Source organism: Sus scrofa, chromosome 2, assembly GCF_054392235.1.
Source record: "Sus scrofa isolate SSC_HxYL_T2T_F1_AM1 chromosome 2, Sscrofa_HxYL_maternal_Yorkshire_Landrace_v2.0, whole genome shotgun sequence".
In the NCBI taxonomy this organism is placed as follows: domain Eukaryota; kingdom Metazoa; phylum Chordata; class Mammalia; order Artiodactyla; family Suidae; genus Sus; species Sus scrofa.
The window spans coordinates 136,451,326-136,471,399 of NC_139384.1; the positions used below are offsets into that span (position 1 = coordinate 136,451,326).

At 40.5% G+C, this 20,074-nt stretch overlaps 1 protein-coding gene across 2 annotated transcripts in view; it reads left to right on the top strand.

Annotated features, from left to right (window-relative positions):
* The window catches only part of SNCAIP (synuclein alpha interacting protein), a gene marked incomplete at its 3' end in the record, with an annotated part of 66,368 nt that overhangs the window by 30,986 nt on the left and 15,308 nt on the right, over positions 1 to 20,074 (top strand). Inside the window, 6 exon segments of one of the 2 annotated variants that reach the window (NM_001105053.1) lie at positions 3,791 to 4,574; positions 4,577 to 4,581; positions 4,584 to 4,589; positions 4,592 to 4,659; positions 6,272 to 6,451; positions 12,065 to 12,178. Of the exon segments in view, the coding sequence (NP_001098523.1) occupies positions 3,791 to 4,574; positions 4,577 to 4,581; positions 4,584 to 4,589; positions 4,592 to 4,659; positions 6,272 to 6,451; positions 12,065 to 12,178 (1,157 nt within the window). 2 annotated transcript variants of the gene reach the window in all.

Sequence of the window (20,074 nt, forward strand, 5' to 3'; positions counted from 1 at the left end):
CTTAAAGATGGATTACTTGGGAGCCTGCATACATGGTCGTGTGATCCAGGCCAGGAGGAGTACATTGAAGAGAGACAGTGGAGTGTGCGTGTGTGCGCGTGCGTGTGCGTGTGCGTGTGTGTGTGTGTGTGGGAAGTGAAGGGGGAAGGGAGGAAGCAAGCAAGGATGGAGAATGATAAGGCTCGTAGTTCAGAACATGCTACTTTGTTAACCCAGACTTGGACATCCTGGCTCACGTTAGATCCTTACTGAATAAATGGTGACCTGTGGATGGTCAACACACAGGGGGAAATATCCTGCTGAAGATCAGAGACATTCCAAATACCGGTTAGATTGGAAGAAGTAATTTTGCCTTATAAATCATCAGCCTCAGGTACATTTCCATTTACCTACTGACCATTTAGAAAACCTGTGCCATAATCAGGTAGATAAGCTTAAGGTATATTGGACATATTTACTTATATAAGAGGTTAAAAATGAATCCACGCAACCAAAAAGTCACTGAGAACCTATTTATGTAAAGCAGTTTGCTGGGTGCTTTGAGGGACAGTGAGAGAAATTAGACAGAGACTGTTCTTACAGAGCTTGTAAAGATCTCATAAGGTAACATAAATTTTTCAGGGATTTAAAGTTCAGCAGGTGAAGTATTTATTCGTGATTTCCAGGAAACAAATTTGTCCTGAAAATCTTCCTCATAATCGTGGTTAGTCTGATCTTTGTTTCATGCATTAGAAGAAATGTATTATGGTGTCAGGGTAGAACAGCAGTATCAGTAGAATTTTGAATAGACTGATGGAATTGAAGGTGAAAATCCTGCCGGTCATTAAGAGCCTGTGCTTAAAATACCCATTTTTTTCCAGCTTAGGAGAAATAAACTAATTGAGTTTTGTCTTTTGCGTGTGTGTGTGTGTGTGTGTGTGTGTGTGTAAAATTGTCCTTTTTCTCAGACAAGTATATGACATAGTAATAAATTGGAGCATTCTCCTGAAAACTGTTATCTAATCCATTTTTCATAACTGGGATTTTTCCTGGGAGTCAAGACAGGGACTAGAAAACACAGATTTTACTCTCAGCCTAAAAAGGAGTCATAGGTTTGAACAAGGACAACAAGCCTAATATTGATGCCCATTCTTCAGTTTCTAGGCTCTTCTGTGAAAAGAAGTGTTTTCATAAGACTCAGACAGAACTCATTTCCATGGAGCATTCTTAATGGCTCCTGTCAGAACAAAACAGCTGGGAAACATATGGTATCCATTCCCCTGTATCACTTGGAAAAAATTTCACATGTAAATAAAGCCAACATAAAAGAGTAGCCCTTTGAACCCCCGACCTTATACGATACATAAATACATTGGTACAATGATCTTGTTGTATTGGCCCACTAAGTTATGTGGCTTTAAAATTTTTTATTACATCCTGAGATGCACATTATCAGGAAGCTCCAAAAAATGAAGATAACTGACGAAATATTAGCAAACCCTATACCTAATAATGAGTATGTATCTCAGAAATGTGAAGGAATATATATGTATGTTTCCTACTATATTGTAAGTTTTTCAGAAAATTGATGGGTAAAATTAAAGGCATATTTACATATCATAAACTCTATGTTCACTATGTCTCTGCTGTTTTAAATAAGTAAGTAACCATATGTTCTTGAAAGGAAGAAAGGCTTGGCAAAAATTTCTGGCAGGCATTATTTTTTTTAGCTTTACATTTGGATGGGGGAGGGGGAGGACATATAAAGGATAGAAACATTTTCAAATTTATAACAGACCAAGTGGAATTAGTCTTTGCCTTTGCATATTTACATTTTGTAAATAACTAGAAAATCCCACTCTCATTGGTGATTATCACTCCTCTGAGTTTATTAACAGGAACTTTGTCCCCTGTGAAATTAAGCTGTAAATCCCTGAGAAGGATGCACTTTGGGTATTGAAAAGGAGATTTAAGGCGCTGGAGAAAGTGAGATTCAAATTCAAGCATTTGTTAATTGTCTGCTCTATGCCAAGTACTGTGTACAGCTAAGAACCAGAGCCAGTAAGAGTCAAGGGAAGGAGCAGCTTAAGAGCATCCAGGTATCTTTCTTCCCTTCTGGAACATTCTCTGTTAATACCTATTCCCTATTGGACAGAATCCAGTATTCTCTCAGATTCCTCAAAGTCCTCACAAAAGGACCACTTAGGGCAGACCTTTGAAACAAAAAGCAAAATTAGGCTCCCCTTTGGGGCAAGAACTCACCCACCAACAGGGATATAGTGTTCCGGTTTGGAACACTCACTCTCACCTCCTTACTTTGGTTTCAGAACTGATCCGAATCCTTTTAAAATACATCCCAGTAGGAAGAGGAATGGCCAAGGTTCTCAATTCGAGGAACTTTAAATAATCTGTGTGCTACTTTCACCCCAAGAATCAGAGGTAGCAAGATCCTGTTGCCGAAGTCACAAACCTGATTACAGCCCCATCTCAGGTTCTTTACTTTTCAGCAAAGAACAGACACATACACAGGCTTTGGGGCTAAATACTTTCCACCTGCTGTTGTTCCAGAAGAGGCGAGATAGATGGGAGATCCCCAGCTGGAGGGCATGTCCTGAAACCTCACCCCTTTGAGGGGGGATGGTGTAAACTAAGTGGAAAGGGAGTAGGACTCCATAAATCAGTGGCCTGCAAGTTACCCAGGGTGCTGGGTCATGTGTCTGGCCAGGGGAGTGTCCCACAGAGGAAGCGGTACCATTAGGGCTGAGGGAGAAGGCCGTGGCCCCGTCAGGCTGCACCGAGATTAGCCAGGGGCAGCGGGTCCTAGGAGGCTAGCTGGAGAGGAGGTGGTACTTATCCTTCACCTCTGGATGTGTTGCTGTTTCACGTCACGCTTCATCTCAACCAGACACTGACTCAAAGGCAGACTATACAGTCTTTATCTGAGCTTTGTCCAGAAATGAGAAGAAAAAAAAAAAAAAAAAAGCTAGTCTGCCCACTTCACCTTCCCTTTGCAACTTCCTTCTCCTCCTGTTCGTTTCCAGCTTTCCTAACGAGGGAGGGCAGCACTGAAGCTTGAAGAGCATGTTCTGTTGTGAAGTGTTAGTCCATTAGGTCACAGTGTCCTCTGCCAGAAAGCACCGTGGAAGGCCTGTGCTGGATGGGTTGACTGGGACACTCAGTCTGGGGTAGGATGGGCTCAGCTAGGGCTTATCTCCCATGGTCCAGTCAGTCCTGACCACTTCATTCCTTGCTTTTATTTCCCTAGTCCACCGAACAAGTCACCTAGGGAATCACCCGATAGGTCTCAGTTTAAGTTTGCCCAATATTAAGCAATTGACCCCTTCTTCCTATGAGACGTCTTAAGCTTTAAGGGGGTACATATGTGCACACGTGCGTGTGCCTCTCTTCTCTCCCTGCATTAGTTTGGAAGTTCATTTAACACAGAGGATCCTGTCCTCCAGTTGTGCTTCTCAGGGAGGTGACAAGTATCAAAATACTGTCGGGGAACTGCAGCCATCGGGGGAGTAAGCCTGAGTGTCTAGGTTTGTTTTCTTTCACCATCTGCTTTCACTGGGATTACTCTTGAAATTAATTTTGAGCCAATACGTGACAACTTTCTTTTATCATTCATTGTGTTTCAATGGTAAGTATGAACTGTTCGTTTTATAGTATACATTCTCTCTTAATTTGTCCCCTTATAGCCAGGCTTCCTTTGAGCATAACTTGAGTGGACCATTGTCTGCCTTCCTGGCCAAGATAATTGTCACCGTTTCAGTTTAATAGTCCCCTCTTTGAATTTTTTTACAAACAGTTTCTAGCTCCAGCTGGAATTGTGGTGTCTCAACTCTTATTACGAACGCGCAAAAGCCCACAGGAATCGCTGATGTGTACAGTAAGTTCCGTCCAGTGAAGCGAGTGTCCCCACTGAAACATCAGCCAGAGACTTTGGAGAACAATGAAAGTGATGACCAGAAGAACCAGAAGGCAGAGTACCAGAAAGGGGGTGATTCGGACCCAGCCCCCCAACCCGAGGAGCTCAGCCCCAGAGATGGAGAGGGTAGTCCTCAAAGTAAGAGCACGGAACCCAGCGCCTTGCTGGGTGAACTGGAGCACTACGACCTCGACATGGATGAGATTCTGGATGTGCCTTACATTAAATCCAGTCAACAACTTGCCTCTTTTACCAAGGTGACTTCGGAGAAAAGAATTTTAGGTTTATGCACAACCATCAATGGCCTTTCTGGCAAAGCCTGCTCTGCAGGTAGTGCTGAGAACTCGCTGTCCAACGTGACCCCGTTTTGTGTTCTTTCTCCTGTGAAAAGCCCTTACTTGAGAAAAGCACCCTCTGTCGTCCGTGACCAGCAAAAGCTCTCCACTGAGGAATCCGAGACTTCGCCTCCTCTGGTTAAATGTAGCTCTGCATATGAGTCTGAAAACCAGAGTAAAGACTTCCTAAACAAGACCTTTAGTGATCCTCAAGGTCACAAAGTTGACAAGGCAACGCCAGACTGCCAGCTCAGGGCCTTCCATCTGCAATCCTCAGCCGCAGAACCCAAACTAGATGAGCAGGTCAGTGGCGTGAACTGGACCGGCTCCCAAGGCCCAGAAGAAAGGAGTGAGTACCTGAAGAAAGTGAAAAGCATTCTGAACATCGTTAAAGAAGGGCAGATATCTCTGCTGGTGAGTATCGTCAGATTCAGTATACATATGGACCATCTGGAGACTCCAGTTTTTTTAGCTCCATTCATTCGCAACAGAATGATGATGCTTTTGCTCCTATCTTTATTTAATCTCTTCTTGTGGCTTTAGCTGGGTAATGTGACTTGTGAGTTTGAAAATTAGAAGTTAGGTGGTGAATACAGGGAAAAAACAAATGGCTAGAGAGGGAGTGTTATTTCACTTGAACTTTGCATGCATTCACCTCAAATAAGGAGACATAGTCTAAAACAAAAACAAAACAAAGAAAGCCCAGCGCCTTCTTTATTATGAATCCCAATGTCTTTCTTTCTGCATTTCTAAAGGCTCCAGTGCTCTCACTCACTTATGTGTGGGAATGTCAGTTCCTTTCTGATGGGGGACCTGCCGCCTATGTAAATAGAGGGTCTTCTGTTTCATCCTGATCATTATTCAGAAGACCTGGACCAGGATGTTTGAAAACATTCGCAGATAGAAACTTACCCTAGAGCTTGATTGGCCTCTGACCCATGTGGAGTTTTTATTTAGTTCCAGGTCTGCATGTCTAGGGAACAAGAAGAAGCTTTTCCAAAGACTGCAGACACAGAGTAACATGATGTAAGAAAAGTCTGTTCTGCTTATGCTCAGAGAAAACTAAACTGAAATCACACTCCATCTGCCTACATTGTTCTTTTCTGGCTTCCAGACTTGGATCAAACAGTAGTAAGCCTGAGCCGACACTGTGATATTAATTAAAGTCTCATTCAAGAAAATCATCGCATAGTGGCAGTGTGATTCTACTTAGACCAAAACCAGGCATAGATAAGTACGATGTGCTTGGTCTGTTATCACACATCTTTGCGTTGTGATAGGATGATGTGATTGAACAATGTAACTGAATAAAGTGATTTTTTTTTTTTTTTGGTCTCCTGAAAATGTCTTTTCCATTTCCCTTGACTCTTTCCCTCTATTTTCCTTCGGTTCATTCTTTATTTTTGTCTTGCCTGTGCTTTTATGTTTCCCAAATGTAGCACCTCTCAATGAGCTTTGTCAATGAGTTCGTATTCAGGGGACTGAATGTCCTTAGAGGTGAGAAAATCAAAGACCAGGGAGCCTCCAGATGCCCCCAGGAGTTAGTTTGGGAGAGAAAGTATCTGGAGGTACCCGTGGGAACACTAGCTGCAGCATTCATCACCACGGTCCTAGGCAAAGCAGACAGTTAGGACAAGCAGTTCATTCATTCTAAAGCCTACAACAGGGAATAAACCCAGCCTGACCCTCAGGACTCCAGGAGACAGGACAGGGAACCTCCTAGTTGCCCTAAGTGTCATTGCAGTTGTTAGCCAGCTTGGAGCCTCTATAAGCTCGCTGACTCATCTGTCACCTGTCTCACATGAAGATAAGTCACTTGAGCATTCATGTTCTAAAGCACAGTACAACCAAAACTGTCACTGAAGATCATCAGAATTTATTGCAAGTTCTGACTTATTAGATTCCCACAGCTGCCACCAGAGCTTCTAGAAGCTCATCTCTTCTTCCCAGTGCCCAGAGCAAAAACCCCACAGCATCTCATTCTGATTGACTGACTTAATGTTTTCTCATCTTACTGTGTGTACAGCCGCACCTGGCTGCTGACAATCTAGACAAAATCCATGACGAAAACGGAAACAATCTCTTACACGTTGCCGCGTCACAGGGACACGCCGAATGTCTGCAGCACCTCACTTCTTTGATGGGAGAAGATTGCCTCAATGAGCGAAATGCCGACAAGTTGACTCCCGCGGGCCTGGCCATCAAGGTGACTAGGCTGGGGGCTGGGCTAGGTGACTAGGCTGGGGGCTGGGCTCTCCACAGCTAAAAGCTGGGTTTCTATTTTTTAAGATTCCTAGTAAGCTAAAGTGTTGGAATGGAGAGAGAGAGAAGAGTTATCTGTCTAACAAGCAACACATGAACCCAATGCATTTAAAAGATTAATCATTTCAGTCACTAACTTTGAGATTTTTTTTTTTTGAGACCATATTCCAATTTAAGGGAAGCTTCACATCAGCTAATGAGGAGAGAGGGAAATGATCTGTTGCCATTCTAAGAACTTTTGTCACTCATGGTGACTGCAATTTAAATTCTTAACTGCACCTGGATCTATGTGAGACTGTTTCATTTTTTTTTCTAATGTGCGTACAGTGAGCAAAATGAATGAGGAAAAGATGCATTTTAGGGGATGTTAGCACTCACGAATATTTCGGATAATAAAGTGGGCTTCTAATGGATTATATCTGAAGTTTAAATGTCTGCAGTATCAGGAGTTGTTTAGAGTATCTGTGCCGAGTTTGAGTTTGGCTCTTGCAGAGCACTGTGTGTTATCTGTCAAAAACTACATAAATTAATGCCGACTGGGATAGAGTTAAAACCTAGAAACTGTGATACAGGAAAACACGGTCTTTTATGACACTGCTGTGAGTGCCTCTGTAAAATATAACAATCACTAGAAGGTAGCTATTAAACTAAAATTACTTTTAAGATCTTTGGCAAATAAATGTAGAATTCAGTCACATTTATTAAGAAGCCAGAAGTGAAGTTTAGGGAAATATAGTATGTCTTGTGCTTCTGCATATGTGCTTTGCTTTACATAATAGTTATGTCTTCTAAAAGCTGAATAATCATAATTTTTACAAATGGAATTATACTGAAATTTACTAGGAGAACTTGCTAGTTAAAGAAGTCTCCTTGTGAATTCACTAAAGAACATGTTATACTTGAAAAACAAGTAATTTCCTTCCCCAGTGTACCTCTTGCACGAGTCTGAATTTTTGTATCTTCAGTTTACTTACTATTCAGCTAAATTTTATATATTAAAAACTTGTTTTCTGTTTTTATTTAATTTTACTCAGTGATTAGGTACTGTTTCACGATAGTGTAGAAAATAACATTTTTTGATCAAATAAAACATGGTATCTTCAGAGAATATTAATTTTCCTTTAGTTGTGAATGCTATGTTAAATTAAGAGCTGAACGGCAGGCAGCCATCAAGAAGAAAGAGAAATCAAACGTGAAGTCAGAGTTGAGCATAGAGGAATTCAAAATGCATATGAGTTCCCCAGGTACTGTGTCAGGTGCTGGCCATACAGATTTAAATGCGATTATAGTCCCTTTTCTTAAGGAACTGAATGAAGCCTGGTGGATGAGACAGGCAAGTTATCAATAATGCAGGATGGCAAATTCACGAATCTGGTCCCATCTCAGAGTCCTGTGGGAAGGCAGGGATTGGGTTTGGTAATCAGTGGGCATATGTCAGTGATGAGTAAAGTATTTTTGCAAAGCCAGTGATTATTGACGTTTGCCTTGCTCTTTAGTATTTATAAAATAGAGTTTCATTAGTTGGATTTGGAATATATCCTGACTACTTAGTTGGATGCAGACTTTTTTGATAATTTGTACGCCCCAGTGCTTGTTTTGATAGAGTAGGAATCTTCAGAGTAGGAAGGTAACATAAGAAATTTAGTGGTCATTAAGCCGACCCGGGGTAAACTTCTAGGGTATCGATGTTAAGTGTTGATTCCTTCTTAAACTCCTCCAGTCAGCATAGGCTCTCCTTCATACATTCAGCATGCAAACTTAAACAGCATTTTTTTTTTTTTTTGCTTTAATGATAAATACATATCAAACCCCTAGGACTCAAAAGCTCTTACAGATTTGCAGTCTCAGGCTTTTCATACTTCACTTCTGGACAGTGATCTGAGAAATGGAAGTATTCGTTTGCTCCTTCATTTACTTTAGAATTTTCAAAAGCAGTAAATACAAATATTTTAAACACATGCCACCCTCTTTGGAAATCTGTCCTGATACCTGTCCTGCCTCTGTCCATTCACTGCATTGTGATGGACATTGACGAAATCAAGAGAGTCCTAAGGAGTCATCATTCTTCCATTGTAAGACCTTGTTTTGAACACTAGTGACTAACTAGTAGTGTTTCACCTCATTTAGCACAGTTCTGAGAGCCCTGCTGTCATTAAAGACAAACAAACTTGGTACAGAGGGGCAGAAGTTGTTCGGATAATATGACTTGGCTGACAGGAAACAGAGTCAGAGACTAGGTATCAGATAAAAAGATTACATGAGAAAAGGGGCTCTGAAGTCATACCAAGCCTTAGGAACATCTCTCCCCCACTGTTCACCTCCTTAAGTGGAATATCATAAATTCTGCCAGCTGCATGTAGAATTTATTGAGTGCTTAGTGGGGGACCCAGCACTAGATACTGTGGGAGTTGAAGGCATTATTAAGTGTCCTTTGGGAACAGTTAAGCAAAGTAATTGCAAAGAAGGATTTCTGAAAGGTGAGAGCAGTCTGTTTTCTAAAATGGAGCCACCATAAATTATTTTAAAATATAAACATATTTGGAATGAAATAACCTTAATTCTCTTTTTATGTCTGATTAAAGCCCAAAGACCAAATGCTAGTCTGGTGAGAAAATGACTTCAAGCACATAATCTGCTAATATTCCTTTTTAACATACAAGTGAGTGACCCAAGGCTCAGAAACTTCAGCAGGCAAAAATTTCCCACTGGAATTTAATAACTTTTTTTGTTTTCTTGGTATTTCTAATTATGGCAAGTGATATTGCTTTCAAATTCATAGTGGTGATGTAATATTTCCTTTTGCCTCTCTTGCAGCTTTTTATTTATTTGAATGTTGCTTTCTTGAGTAACTAAACCCAATGCACATCTAACAGAACATTGCACCTAACAACAGCAGAATGTGCACTTTTGTCAAGTGCACATTAAATATTCTCCATGATAGACCATACGTTAGGTCATAAAGCAGATCTCAGTAAATTATAAGGATTCTAATCATACAAAGTATGTCCTTCAACTATAATAAAATTCAATTAGGCATTAATAACAGGGGAATTTACACAAGTATATGGAATTAACATACTCCAAAATAATCATTGTATCAAAGGAGAAATTACAAGGGAAATTGGAAGATATTTGGAGATGAATGAAAATGAAAAGGCAACATACCACTATTTAAATATGCAACTATAGAAGTGCTTGGGAGAAATTTATAGCTATAAATACCTATGTTTAAAAAAAGATGGAGGAGGAGGAAGATCTCAAATTAATAGCCTCATGTACGTCATGAAACTAGAAAAATTAAAACAAACTTGGAGTTCCCGTCGTGGCGCAGTGGTTAACGAATCCAACTAGGAACCATGAGGTTTCGGGTTCGGTCCCTGGCCTTGCTCAGGGGGTTAAGGATCCGGTGTTGCCATGAGCTGTGGTGTAGGTTGCAGACATGGCTTGGATCCAGCATTGCTGTGGCTCTGGCGTAGGCCGGTGGCTACGGCTCCGATTCGAAACCTAGCCTGGGAACCTCTATATGCCGCGGGAGCGGCCCAAGAAATGGCAAAAAGACAAAAATAAATAAATAAATATATAAAACAAACTAAATTCAAAGCAAGCAGAAGGAAGGAAATTTTAAAATTTTTCAGGGAAAAGTAAATGAAATAGAGACTAGGAAAACAATAGGGAAAATCAACAAAATCACATTTGGTCTCAAAAAAGATTTTTAAAAAATAGTAAACTTTTAGTTAGACTGACTCCCCCCCCAAAAGAAGAGAGAGAAGATTCAAATTATCAAAATCAGAAGTATTGCTTCATTTCTGTGTTCCATGTAAATACCCATTTATGTAATTATGAATTATGTAAATTGCAAGGTTCTGAGGGAATGAAGGACGTTGTATCAGTGGGATTTTTTAGTCCTCCTGGAGACACTGTATTCTCCAACTGTGTAGTTTAAGGAAAAGTGTGTATTGAACAGCTTATCCACACAACAAAGGAGAGTGGGGTATAAGGAAAGTGCAGTATATCGGGGAAACAGCCAGAACATAGTTACTAACCCAGAACCTGAAGGAACAGGGGAAGGACCTGAGATAAAGGGCTGAATAGAACTGGCTAACTTTTGACCTTTGCGTGGTGGCAGGACTCAGCCAGCCATTGGCACCCCCATAATGGGGAAACTAGGAACAGAGAGGACCTCAAACTCACCATCTTTTCTTGGTCTCCTGCTACTGCTTTCCATCAGCCAGACCCAGGCAGTATCCAGCTGGCAAGGGAACCAAGCCATATAGATCAGCCTCCCCAGGGCAGCAAGGAGGGCAGAGACTAGAGGAGATAGATCTGAATGGGGCACCTAGAAGCTATTCAGCACCTACCTGATCCTGCTGGATGCCCCAGGCAGAGAGAAGACTTTGCACATGAATAGTTAGAAGGTGACTACTTGAAATTCCATTATCCAAATAGGAGTAAGTGTCTCATTTTTAGAAAAGGCCTCCCTCCCTGACTCCATGCCTACGGTAGTTTTTATCTCCTGCGCTAAGGTCCCACACTGTGCAAACCAAGAAAGCAGCTGCACGTCTCATTTTTCCTACAGAGTTACTGCGAGGATCTAATAGCATAAGGTAACAGGTATTGTGTCAGCACCCAGTAAGCTGGCATGCTTTGCCTCATTTGCTCTTTATAGTAACTCTGTGCAGTGGCTGCTACTAACCCCTGCTATTTCGCAGATGAGAGAATTTGAGTATCAGAGAGGTGAAGTAACTTGTTCAAGGTTCAAGGTAACTAAGTGGTAAATTAAGGATTTAAGTCCATTCCAAATTCTGGGTCTTAATCACCCGATTATATGCGTCCCTGCTGCCTTCCTGATCTGCAGGGTGTGGGATTTGAGTACAGGAGAAAAGTCAGGGAGGCTTCAGTGAAAGTAGCATTTGAGCCAACTTCTCAAGGGAAAAAGCCTATGCTAAGAGTTAATGGATGAACAAAGTGTGGTGTATTCATGCGATGGAATACTTCTTAGCAATTAAAAAGAACAAACTCTTTCCAAACAGTAGCTTGGAAAAATTGAAATCTCTGAAAAATTACACTGGGTGAAAAAAAGCCAGTTGCCAAAGAGTGCATACTCTGTTCTATTACTGTGGGAATCATAGTGATACCTGGGCAAAGGTGAGGAGGGGGTGAGAGCAAAGGGACACGAGAAATGTTGGGGGAGCATGTTCTGTATCTTGATTGGAGTTGTAATTACAAGAGAGTGTATCTTTGTCAAAATTCACCAGAATGTCTTTTTAAAAGAGTACATTTTATAGTGGGCAAGTTATACCTCAATAGATTGATTTTAAAGTAACTGATAAAATTCTGAAAATGTATTTCAGTAAAAATGTTGTGGTTGATTTAGAGTTGAAACTTTTGATCAGAAATAGAATAGGCAATACACATATATTGTAAATGAATTAGGCTAGATATAAACGCTGAAATCCATGTGATTTCTTTCTTTGGTAAAATTTTCACCTGTGTGATGTTTTTTAAACCTGAATTACTTTAAATTTCTTTCTTTCCTTGTGTTTTCTTTTTAATCTAGAATGGTCAGTTAGAGTGTGTTCGCTGGATGGTGAGTGAAACAGAAGCCATTGCTGAATTGAGTTGTTCTAAGGATTTTCCAAGCCTTATTCATTATGCAGGTTGCTTCGGCCAGGTATGAAGAAATTTTTAACTATCTTTTTGTGTGCTGTGTTAGCTACTTCTTTTTAAATTTTTAGTTCATCGGAATCCAAACCTAAGAAATCATCAAAGATGTATTCAAAGATTTATTAGCGATGATATTCATTGTAGCAGTTTTATATGAAGAAATGTTTTAAACAACCTAAATATCCCATGATAGGATAGTCGATAAATAATGAAGCAACATCCATATGATGGAATTATTTGGGGGGGGGTCTTTTTTTTGTCTTTTTTTTTTTTTTTTTTTTTAGGGCTGTACCTATGGCACGGCATATGGAGAGTCCCAGGCTAGGGGTCTTATCAGAGCTATAGCTGCTGGCCTACACCACAGCCACAACAACTCCAGATCTGAGCCATGTCTGTGACCTACACAATAGCTCACGGCAACACCCAATCCTTAACCCACTGAGTAAGGCCAGCGATCGAACCTGCAACCTCATGGTTCCTAGTCGGATTCGTTTCTGCTGCACCACGATGGGAACTCCCATATGATGGAATTTTACAGAACAATATTCATTACATTATATTGAATTAAAATGTATGATACAAAACTGTTCCTGTAAGCTGGTATCAACTTTGAATTTTGGAGAGAGAGAGAAATAGATAATAATACTGGAAAAAACTATGTCACAGCAGGTTTATAGTAGTTATCACTCAGGGTGGAGTTAAAGGTGTCTTTTTTTTAACTTTTTTTTTTCATTTTTGGCCGCCCTGAGCAATATGGAGTTCCCAGGCCAGTGATCAGATACAAGCCACAGTTGCCACCTATGCCACAGCTGTGGCAACTCTGGGTCTTTTAACCTATTGTGCTGGGCTGGGAATCAAATATGTACCCTGGTGCTGCCAAGATGCCACAGATCCCGTTGTGCCATAGTGGGAATTTCACAGTGGCTTTTATTTTCTCTTTTGTATTTTTCACATCTTTCCAAATCTTCTACAATAAACAAATTTAACTTTTGCCAAAAGGAAAAGTGACAGATTTTCTTGAATTCAAAATTAAGAAGAAAATCTTTGGGAGTTCCCATTGTGGCTCAGTGGTAATGAACCTGGCTAGTATCCGTGAGGATGTGGTTTTGATCCCTGGCCTCACTCCATGGGTTGGGGATCTGGTGTGGCCTGAGCTTTGGTGCAGGTCGCAGATGTGGCTTGGATCGTGCATTGCGGTGGCTGGGGCATAAGCCAGCGGCTACAGCTCCAATTCGACCCCTAGCCTGGGAATTTCCATATGCTGAAGTTGCGGCCCTAAAACGCCGAAAAAGAAAAAGAAAATCTTTAGTAAGACATTAAGCAAGAACATCTCTGTCCATTAAAGATACGCGGCATGCTAATTCAGTGAGTCTCAGTTACAACCAAAGTCTGCATTAGGAAATCCCACTGTGAGTTCCTGACGTAGACAAATCGCAATCCAGTGTATGGAGTAAAAAAATCATTACTAACTCAAATTCCTTTGAGAAGGATGGGTATACATTATCTTTTTCTAAAAAAAAAAATCGGAACCACAAAACACCAATCTCAGTCTTAAAAAAAAATAAAGTCAGCCCTGTATTAAAATAGATTTAATCACATTTGTTTGTGGCAAAGAAAATTGCTTCTCATGCATATAACTGTATCCCTTTGGCCTCATAAACTTTCCCAGTGGCAGTAAATTGTGGTATTGTCAACAGGAGATTATGCTTTTTCAAGCATGACAATCTCAAATTGTAAAAATAGACTTGTAGAATATTACCACAGCCTTTTTTTAGTGGAAGTCATGTTAGGTGATTGTTTATTTTCTGCTATGGTAACTTCGATTAATATATATATTTTTATATATATATGTATACGTGTGCCTACACACACACACATATAAGTATAATGTTTCCTATATGTACCAAGCACCATGCCATTGACTTTTGTGTACATTATCTGACTTATTCCTTAAAACAACCTTTTTGGATCATGATTTTATCCCCACTCTATAGATGAGACTGAAGAGAGAATTGTACGAGGCTAGAGTGTAGCCTCTGACTTATAAGAGCAAAGGCTAGATTTCAACTGAGTCCTCTGACTGTGGGGCCAGAATGTTTTGTCTCCCATCTGTGTAGACAATTTGTGTAGCTTGTTTACAGTGGCACTGATAGAGCTGTAGAAGTCTTTTTTACAACTTCACAATACATTGTGAGAGTTAGGGGTGTCTTAACACAGCTCATTGTATGAAACTTATGGAAAGAAGAAAGGAGCAGGAAGCGCATCTAAAATTTGCAAAATCCTCTGCCTTAGAAAGCATCACTTCATTTTCTTTGTGTATTGCACTTATGACCCCCAGCCATGGTGTCCTACAAACAACCTTAAGAACTAATAAGCATTTGGCTTAAGATGTCCCCTCCTTTTTCTTTTTTTCTTAGACTGGCAAAGGGGAGAGTAGTATTTTCAAATGACCGGAAGAATCATAAAGAAAAATAGTCTGCATAAGTCATTCTCACTATGAAAGAAAATTTTATTTATTCTCAAATCGTCTGAATAATTGTTTCAAATCCCTGATTTCCCTTGCTTATGTAAAGCTAAGGAGGAATTTCAGATATCGGTGGAACGGCTGACTACACTTTTGCAAGAGCCTGGCAAAGAAAAGGAGGAAAGGATTGCATTGCTGTTCTGAGACTTTAAGTCAATAATTGGGTATCCGGCCTTCTTTGTCCTGGGAAATGTTCCTTATATGTGCCAGTTTCTCTATTCAACTCTCACAGCAGGCTTCTCATAATTTTGAAACTGTTGGGACAAAACAAAAGAAAGTGCCCTTTCTGGGACTAGTTGGGTGATGGTGTAGCTTACTTGGCTGGACTAGAGGAAAATATGGAAACAAATGACCTATGTGAAGAGCCGTGTCAAACACTTGCTTCATGGTAGTATCAGTCTTCAGATTGTTATTGCAAGCTGATAAGCATTTTTAATGACCTAAAGTATGGCTTTGAGCAGGGCACTCCAGCAGGGCCTTCAGAAGAGCCTTCTTACCCAAGTGGAAAATATAGAAACCCATTAGGACTGCAAATTCTGCCCAGCCATCCTACATCCGCTGCCGCCACTTATGTAACAGATAACCTGTGGAGATGCTGAACTTGGAACCATTACAAGGCTAATATTTTCACAAGGAAGACTGTTATTGAACAGTTTTCTAATGGATTCAGCACATGCAAGTTTTTCTTCATCAAGCAAGCACTTGAGTGCGTTCTGGTTTTGTTTCTTCAGTAAATACCTTTGAAAAGGATAGCACAGAGGAAAATTCTTCTCTTCGTTTATTTTAGTTGCCCTCTGCCCCGCCTATAGATTCCTAAAGAATGGGCTCCATTTGCCTCCCAATTTGTGTCCTTTTTCTTGTAAAAATTACCTTTAAAGACTCCAGAAGGTCAGGGCGGCCCACAATTTTTAGTGGCCTCCTGGAGTGATAGATCTTTGGGTGATAGGAATTGATTTTCCACCTCTTGACACATGAAGTCTCGGAGGGTGCAATTATTTCATTGCCTGTTTGGACCTGGCGGAACTAGCCACGGGAAGCATGAAGGTTACTGAGGGATGCTTGGGTACAGACAGAGGTGTCCTCTGATAGGCCTGCTTTGCTCTCTCTTGAGAGAGATGTTACTGGCGAAACAGTTGAGACAGAAGCGTCTCAAATCAAAGCTGCTGGCTGTGTAACTGGGGCTGTTTTATTTGAATCCGAATGTTCAGATGATCTGGTCCAGGGTCTCAGCAAAGCTCTCATCCCTCAGGTGTTGGGGGGCCCCAGCCTGTTTTGCCTTGGTCACTGGTTCATTGGGCTCTCTGTCACTTTCAACAGGGAGTTTCCCATTTTGTTGTGGAATCTTTCATGGGATTCTCCTACAGAAACAACAGACATCATAGCCTTGAGCATTTTCCAAGAAAAATCACATTTGCCTCCACCGTGTTCATTCTCTATTTTTAATGTTTGCCCTGCTAATACAGGTCAAAAAAAAAAAAAAAAGAAAGAAAGAAAGAAAGAAAGAAAGAAAGAAAGAAAGAAAGAAAGAAAGAAAAAGGCTACTTTTTCAAAAAAGGAAAGGCTCAGCAGTTCCTACGAATGGTCATGAACAGTGACAGGCATGTGGGTAAGGGGGTTGCTTCCACAAGCTCTGTGTTAGTGTTTTTCTACAGTGTAAAACAGAAAATATTTTGTTGACTTTATTATTTCATTGTCGGGGGTAGAAATAAGTAAACAACACTGGAAGTGCTACAATTGCAGATGAAAGCAAAGAGGACAGTCTTTGATTGGCATAAGCATCCGTCTGTTCTCCAAGGACCTTTGAAAAAGCATAACCGACACAGAGCTCCTCAACCCATGGACTGACAGGCAGTTCGTGTGGTTTCTGTGACCCAGGGGGGCCAAAGGGAGTGTGTCTCTTATGGACTCAGGGGACACGGGGCAATGACGTTCGTTTTCAGAAGGCGGAGAACAGAGTCATGGAGACACAGGCTCCTGAGTCACAGTTTAAATTCTAGTCCTACTCTTACTAGCTCAGTAGACTTGGATACGTTTATTTTTCTTGAAAGAAAGAAAAAAGAAGAAAATGTCTCCCCGGACCTCAGTTTCCTCATCTTTAAAAAGGAGATAACAGGAGTTCCTGTAGTGGCAGAGCGGAAATGAATCTGACTAGGAACCATGAGGTTGCAGGTTCTATCCCTGGCCTCGGTCAGTGGCTTAAGGATCCGGTGTTGCTGTGAGATGGGGTTTAGGTCGCAGACGCAGCTCAGATCTGGTGTTGCTGTGGCTGTGGTGTAGGCCAGCAGCTGTAGCTCCGATTGGACTCCTGGCCTGGGAATCTCCATATGCCATAAGTGCAGCCCTAAAAAGCAAATTAATAAATAAAATAAAATGGAGATAATAGAACCTTCCTTACAGGTTTCTCTGAGATTTAAATGAGAAAAGCTACCTGACCACTGCCTACTGCCAGCATGTAGTAGACACATAGAGTGGGTAAATGTCAGCTATTATGGTTATTGAATACCTTCCAATTAATTGTTTTTATTCCTATAAATATTATTTCATTTTTTTTTCATGGTAAGTCAAGTATAAAAGAAACTTGACAAAGAATTATTTAGGCCTTAACCTATTTAATTAATACTGTGATGTATTTTTTTTCACATTTTACTATCTCTAGAGTCTACATTTATCATACAATAAGTGACAATATGAAATTACTGGCCATTTTTAAAAATATATTTAATGTCTCAAAGACTGGAATGAATCTTACGATTGATGGCACATTAGATTTGATGACCTGTGATCACAGACAAAGCTGCCTCCTTTAGAACTTACACAACTGTAGAGATTTTATTGATACCAGTACTAAACCTGTGGCATACTTTTCAATGACATTTTTAATTAGACTGTCCAGCACATCTAAAATAAATTACACATAGTAATTGCCTCTTAAAATAAATTGCCTTGCCTTTAAGAACACACAAAACATACATTAAAAGGGTTACTAAAAGAGCAAAAAATCCACAGAAGAGAAAGCTGGTACATGAAGTACATTTTCACTTGTTAGATGGAAGTTGAATGGGTAGATAGATACGTGGGTGTTTGGATGTAAAACAGAAATAACACAGAAGAGCCACTCAGTCCATGTGACTGCATTGTATGTTCTCTGCCAGTAACGCCTGTGGGAAGATGAAGATCTGAAGTTATTCTTCCTTTAATACCTTCTCCCTCTCTTTCTTCCTTTCTCTCTCTCTTTCTTACACACACACACACACACACACACACACAGGGCTGGGAGGGAAGCGGGGTAGAGATCATGCTAAAAGTCTAAAAGGAGTGACCCAGCACTCCCACTCTTGGGCATATATTCGGACAACACTCTGCTTGAGAAAGGCACATGCACCTGCATGTTCATTGCAGCTCTATTCACAAGAGCCAAGACATGGAAACAACCCAAATGTCCATCGACGTATGATTGGATTAGAAAGATGTGTTATATATACATGATAGAATACTACTCAGCCATAAAAAAGAACAAAATAATGCCATTTGCAGCAACATGGATAGAACTAGAGACTCTCATATTGAGTGAAGTAAGTCAGAAGGAGAAAGACAAATACCATATGATATCACTTATATCTGGAATCTAATATACGGCACAAATGAACCTCTCCACAGAAAAGAAAATCATGGCCTTGGCGAATAGACTTGTGGTTGCCAAACAGGAGGGGGAGAGAGTGGGTGGATTGGGAGCTCGGGGTTAATAGATGCAAACTACTGCCTTTGGAATGGATTAGCAATGAGATCCTGCTGTGTAGCTCTGGGAACTATATCTAATCACTTATGATGGAGCATGATGTGAGAAAAAATAATGTATACATGTATGTGTAACTGGGTCGCCATGGTGTACAATAGAAAATTGACAGAACATTGTAAACCAGCCATAATGGAGAAAAATAAAAATTATATAAGAAGAAAAGTTAAAAAAAAAGTCTAAAAGGAGAGGTGAGCATCATGGCATAAATATCTGTGTCATATAATGCATTCACAGGGACCTTCTTAGTTGGAGAAAACAGCAGTATTTGTTCTGTTCTCCTTACTAGATATTTGTCAAATAAGTCACTGTTTAAATTGTAGGACCATGGACCTCTGCTGGCATGTTCTCCAGAATCAGAGCAGAAAGCATTTCTTGGAGAGTGGATGCTAAACATGCTTTTACCCAGACCAGGGGATTCTAGCCATCTTGTGTCCATCTCAGAAATTCTAAATGTTGGTTATTAGACCAGATGGATAGTCAGCCCATCCCTGTGAGCAGTGCTTCTCTGCATAGTATCATAGGAGAGATTGTTTCCATATAATTTCTCAGTAAACAGGCCACTTGCATGGCTTGTTATTAAATTGTACCCTGCAGAACACAAAGCCGAATTTGAGTTTGTACAAGAACTTGCATTGTTCTGAGCAACAGGTTCTTCCTTTATGTAAGTCTTGCATTTCAAATCTTTAATTATAAAGAATTATCCATGCCGTCATGAAAAGCAGGCAGGTTATGGTAACAGTATGGACCACCCCTGACTGGAACAGCCCGCATACATACCTTCTCCTTTTCTCCCAGATCTTCAAGGCCCTGCAAAATCCAGATTTTTACAAGTGGAAAATTCCTAATCTTAGGACCTATTGTATTTTTGTTTCCTATAACTCCATTACCAAAAGTCAAAACCCTGTGAATTACAGTAAAGGGCATTTTCTGTGCATGTGGAGTAGGCATAGCCACTATAACATACATGAAAGTGTCCCTGATAAGAAGGTACATGCAGAATGTTTCTGAATACCTTGAACTCCTCTCAGCTTTACTTGCTAAAGAAAGAATCTGCTGGAATATCAGAGAATATCCAGTTGTCTTCTTCTGTTTTATGATTTGTAGAGTAAGAGTGTTTGATTGATTCCTTGAAACCTCTTCCACTCTGCTGTTTTAACATTTAATAGCAAGGAACCAGCCAAGTCACCACAAGCTTGACAGTGGCTCCTTGAAGATGGCAGGGCTGTGCTTGCTTCAGCAGCACATGTACTAACACTGAAAAGGGCGGGGCTGTCATTCTCACTGGTGGAGGCACAGCATCCTGCCCTCTTGATGTTTTCATGTCTTAGACATTATCTTCAAACCAGTTGGTTATGTCAGTTATCCTGAGATACGTCTACTCATCCGGATCTTTTCAGGAGCAAAGATCTCATGCTTTGATCATCTGTCTCCAAATAAAAGTAATTCCACTTTCCCCCTACGTAATTAGAAAAAATAAGAGTAATTAGAAAAAATAAGAGAAGTTAGTCTACCTCGTGCATGTAAAACATCCCCTGCTCTGGTCCAGATATCAGTCACAACTTTTTCCAAGTTTTCCTCTAAAG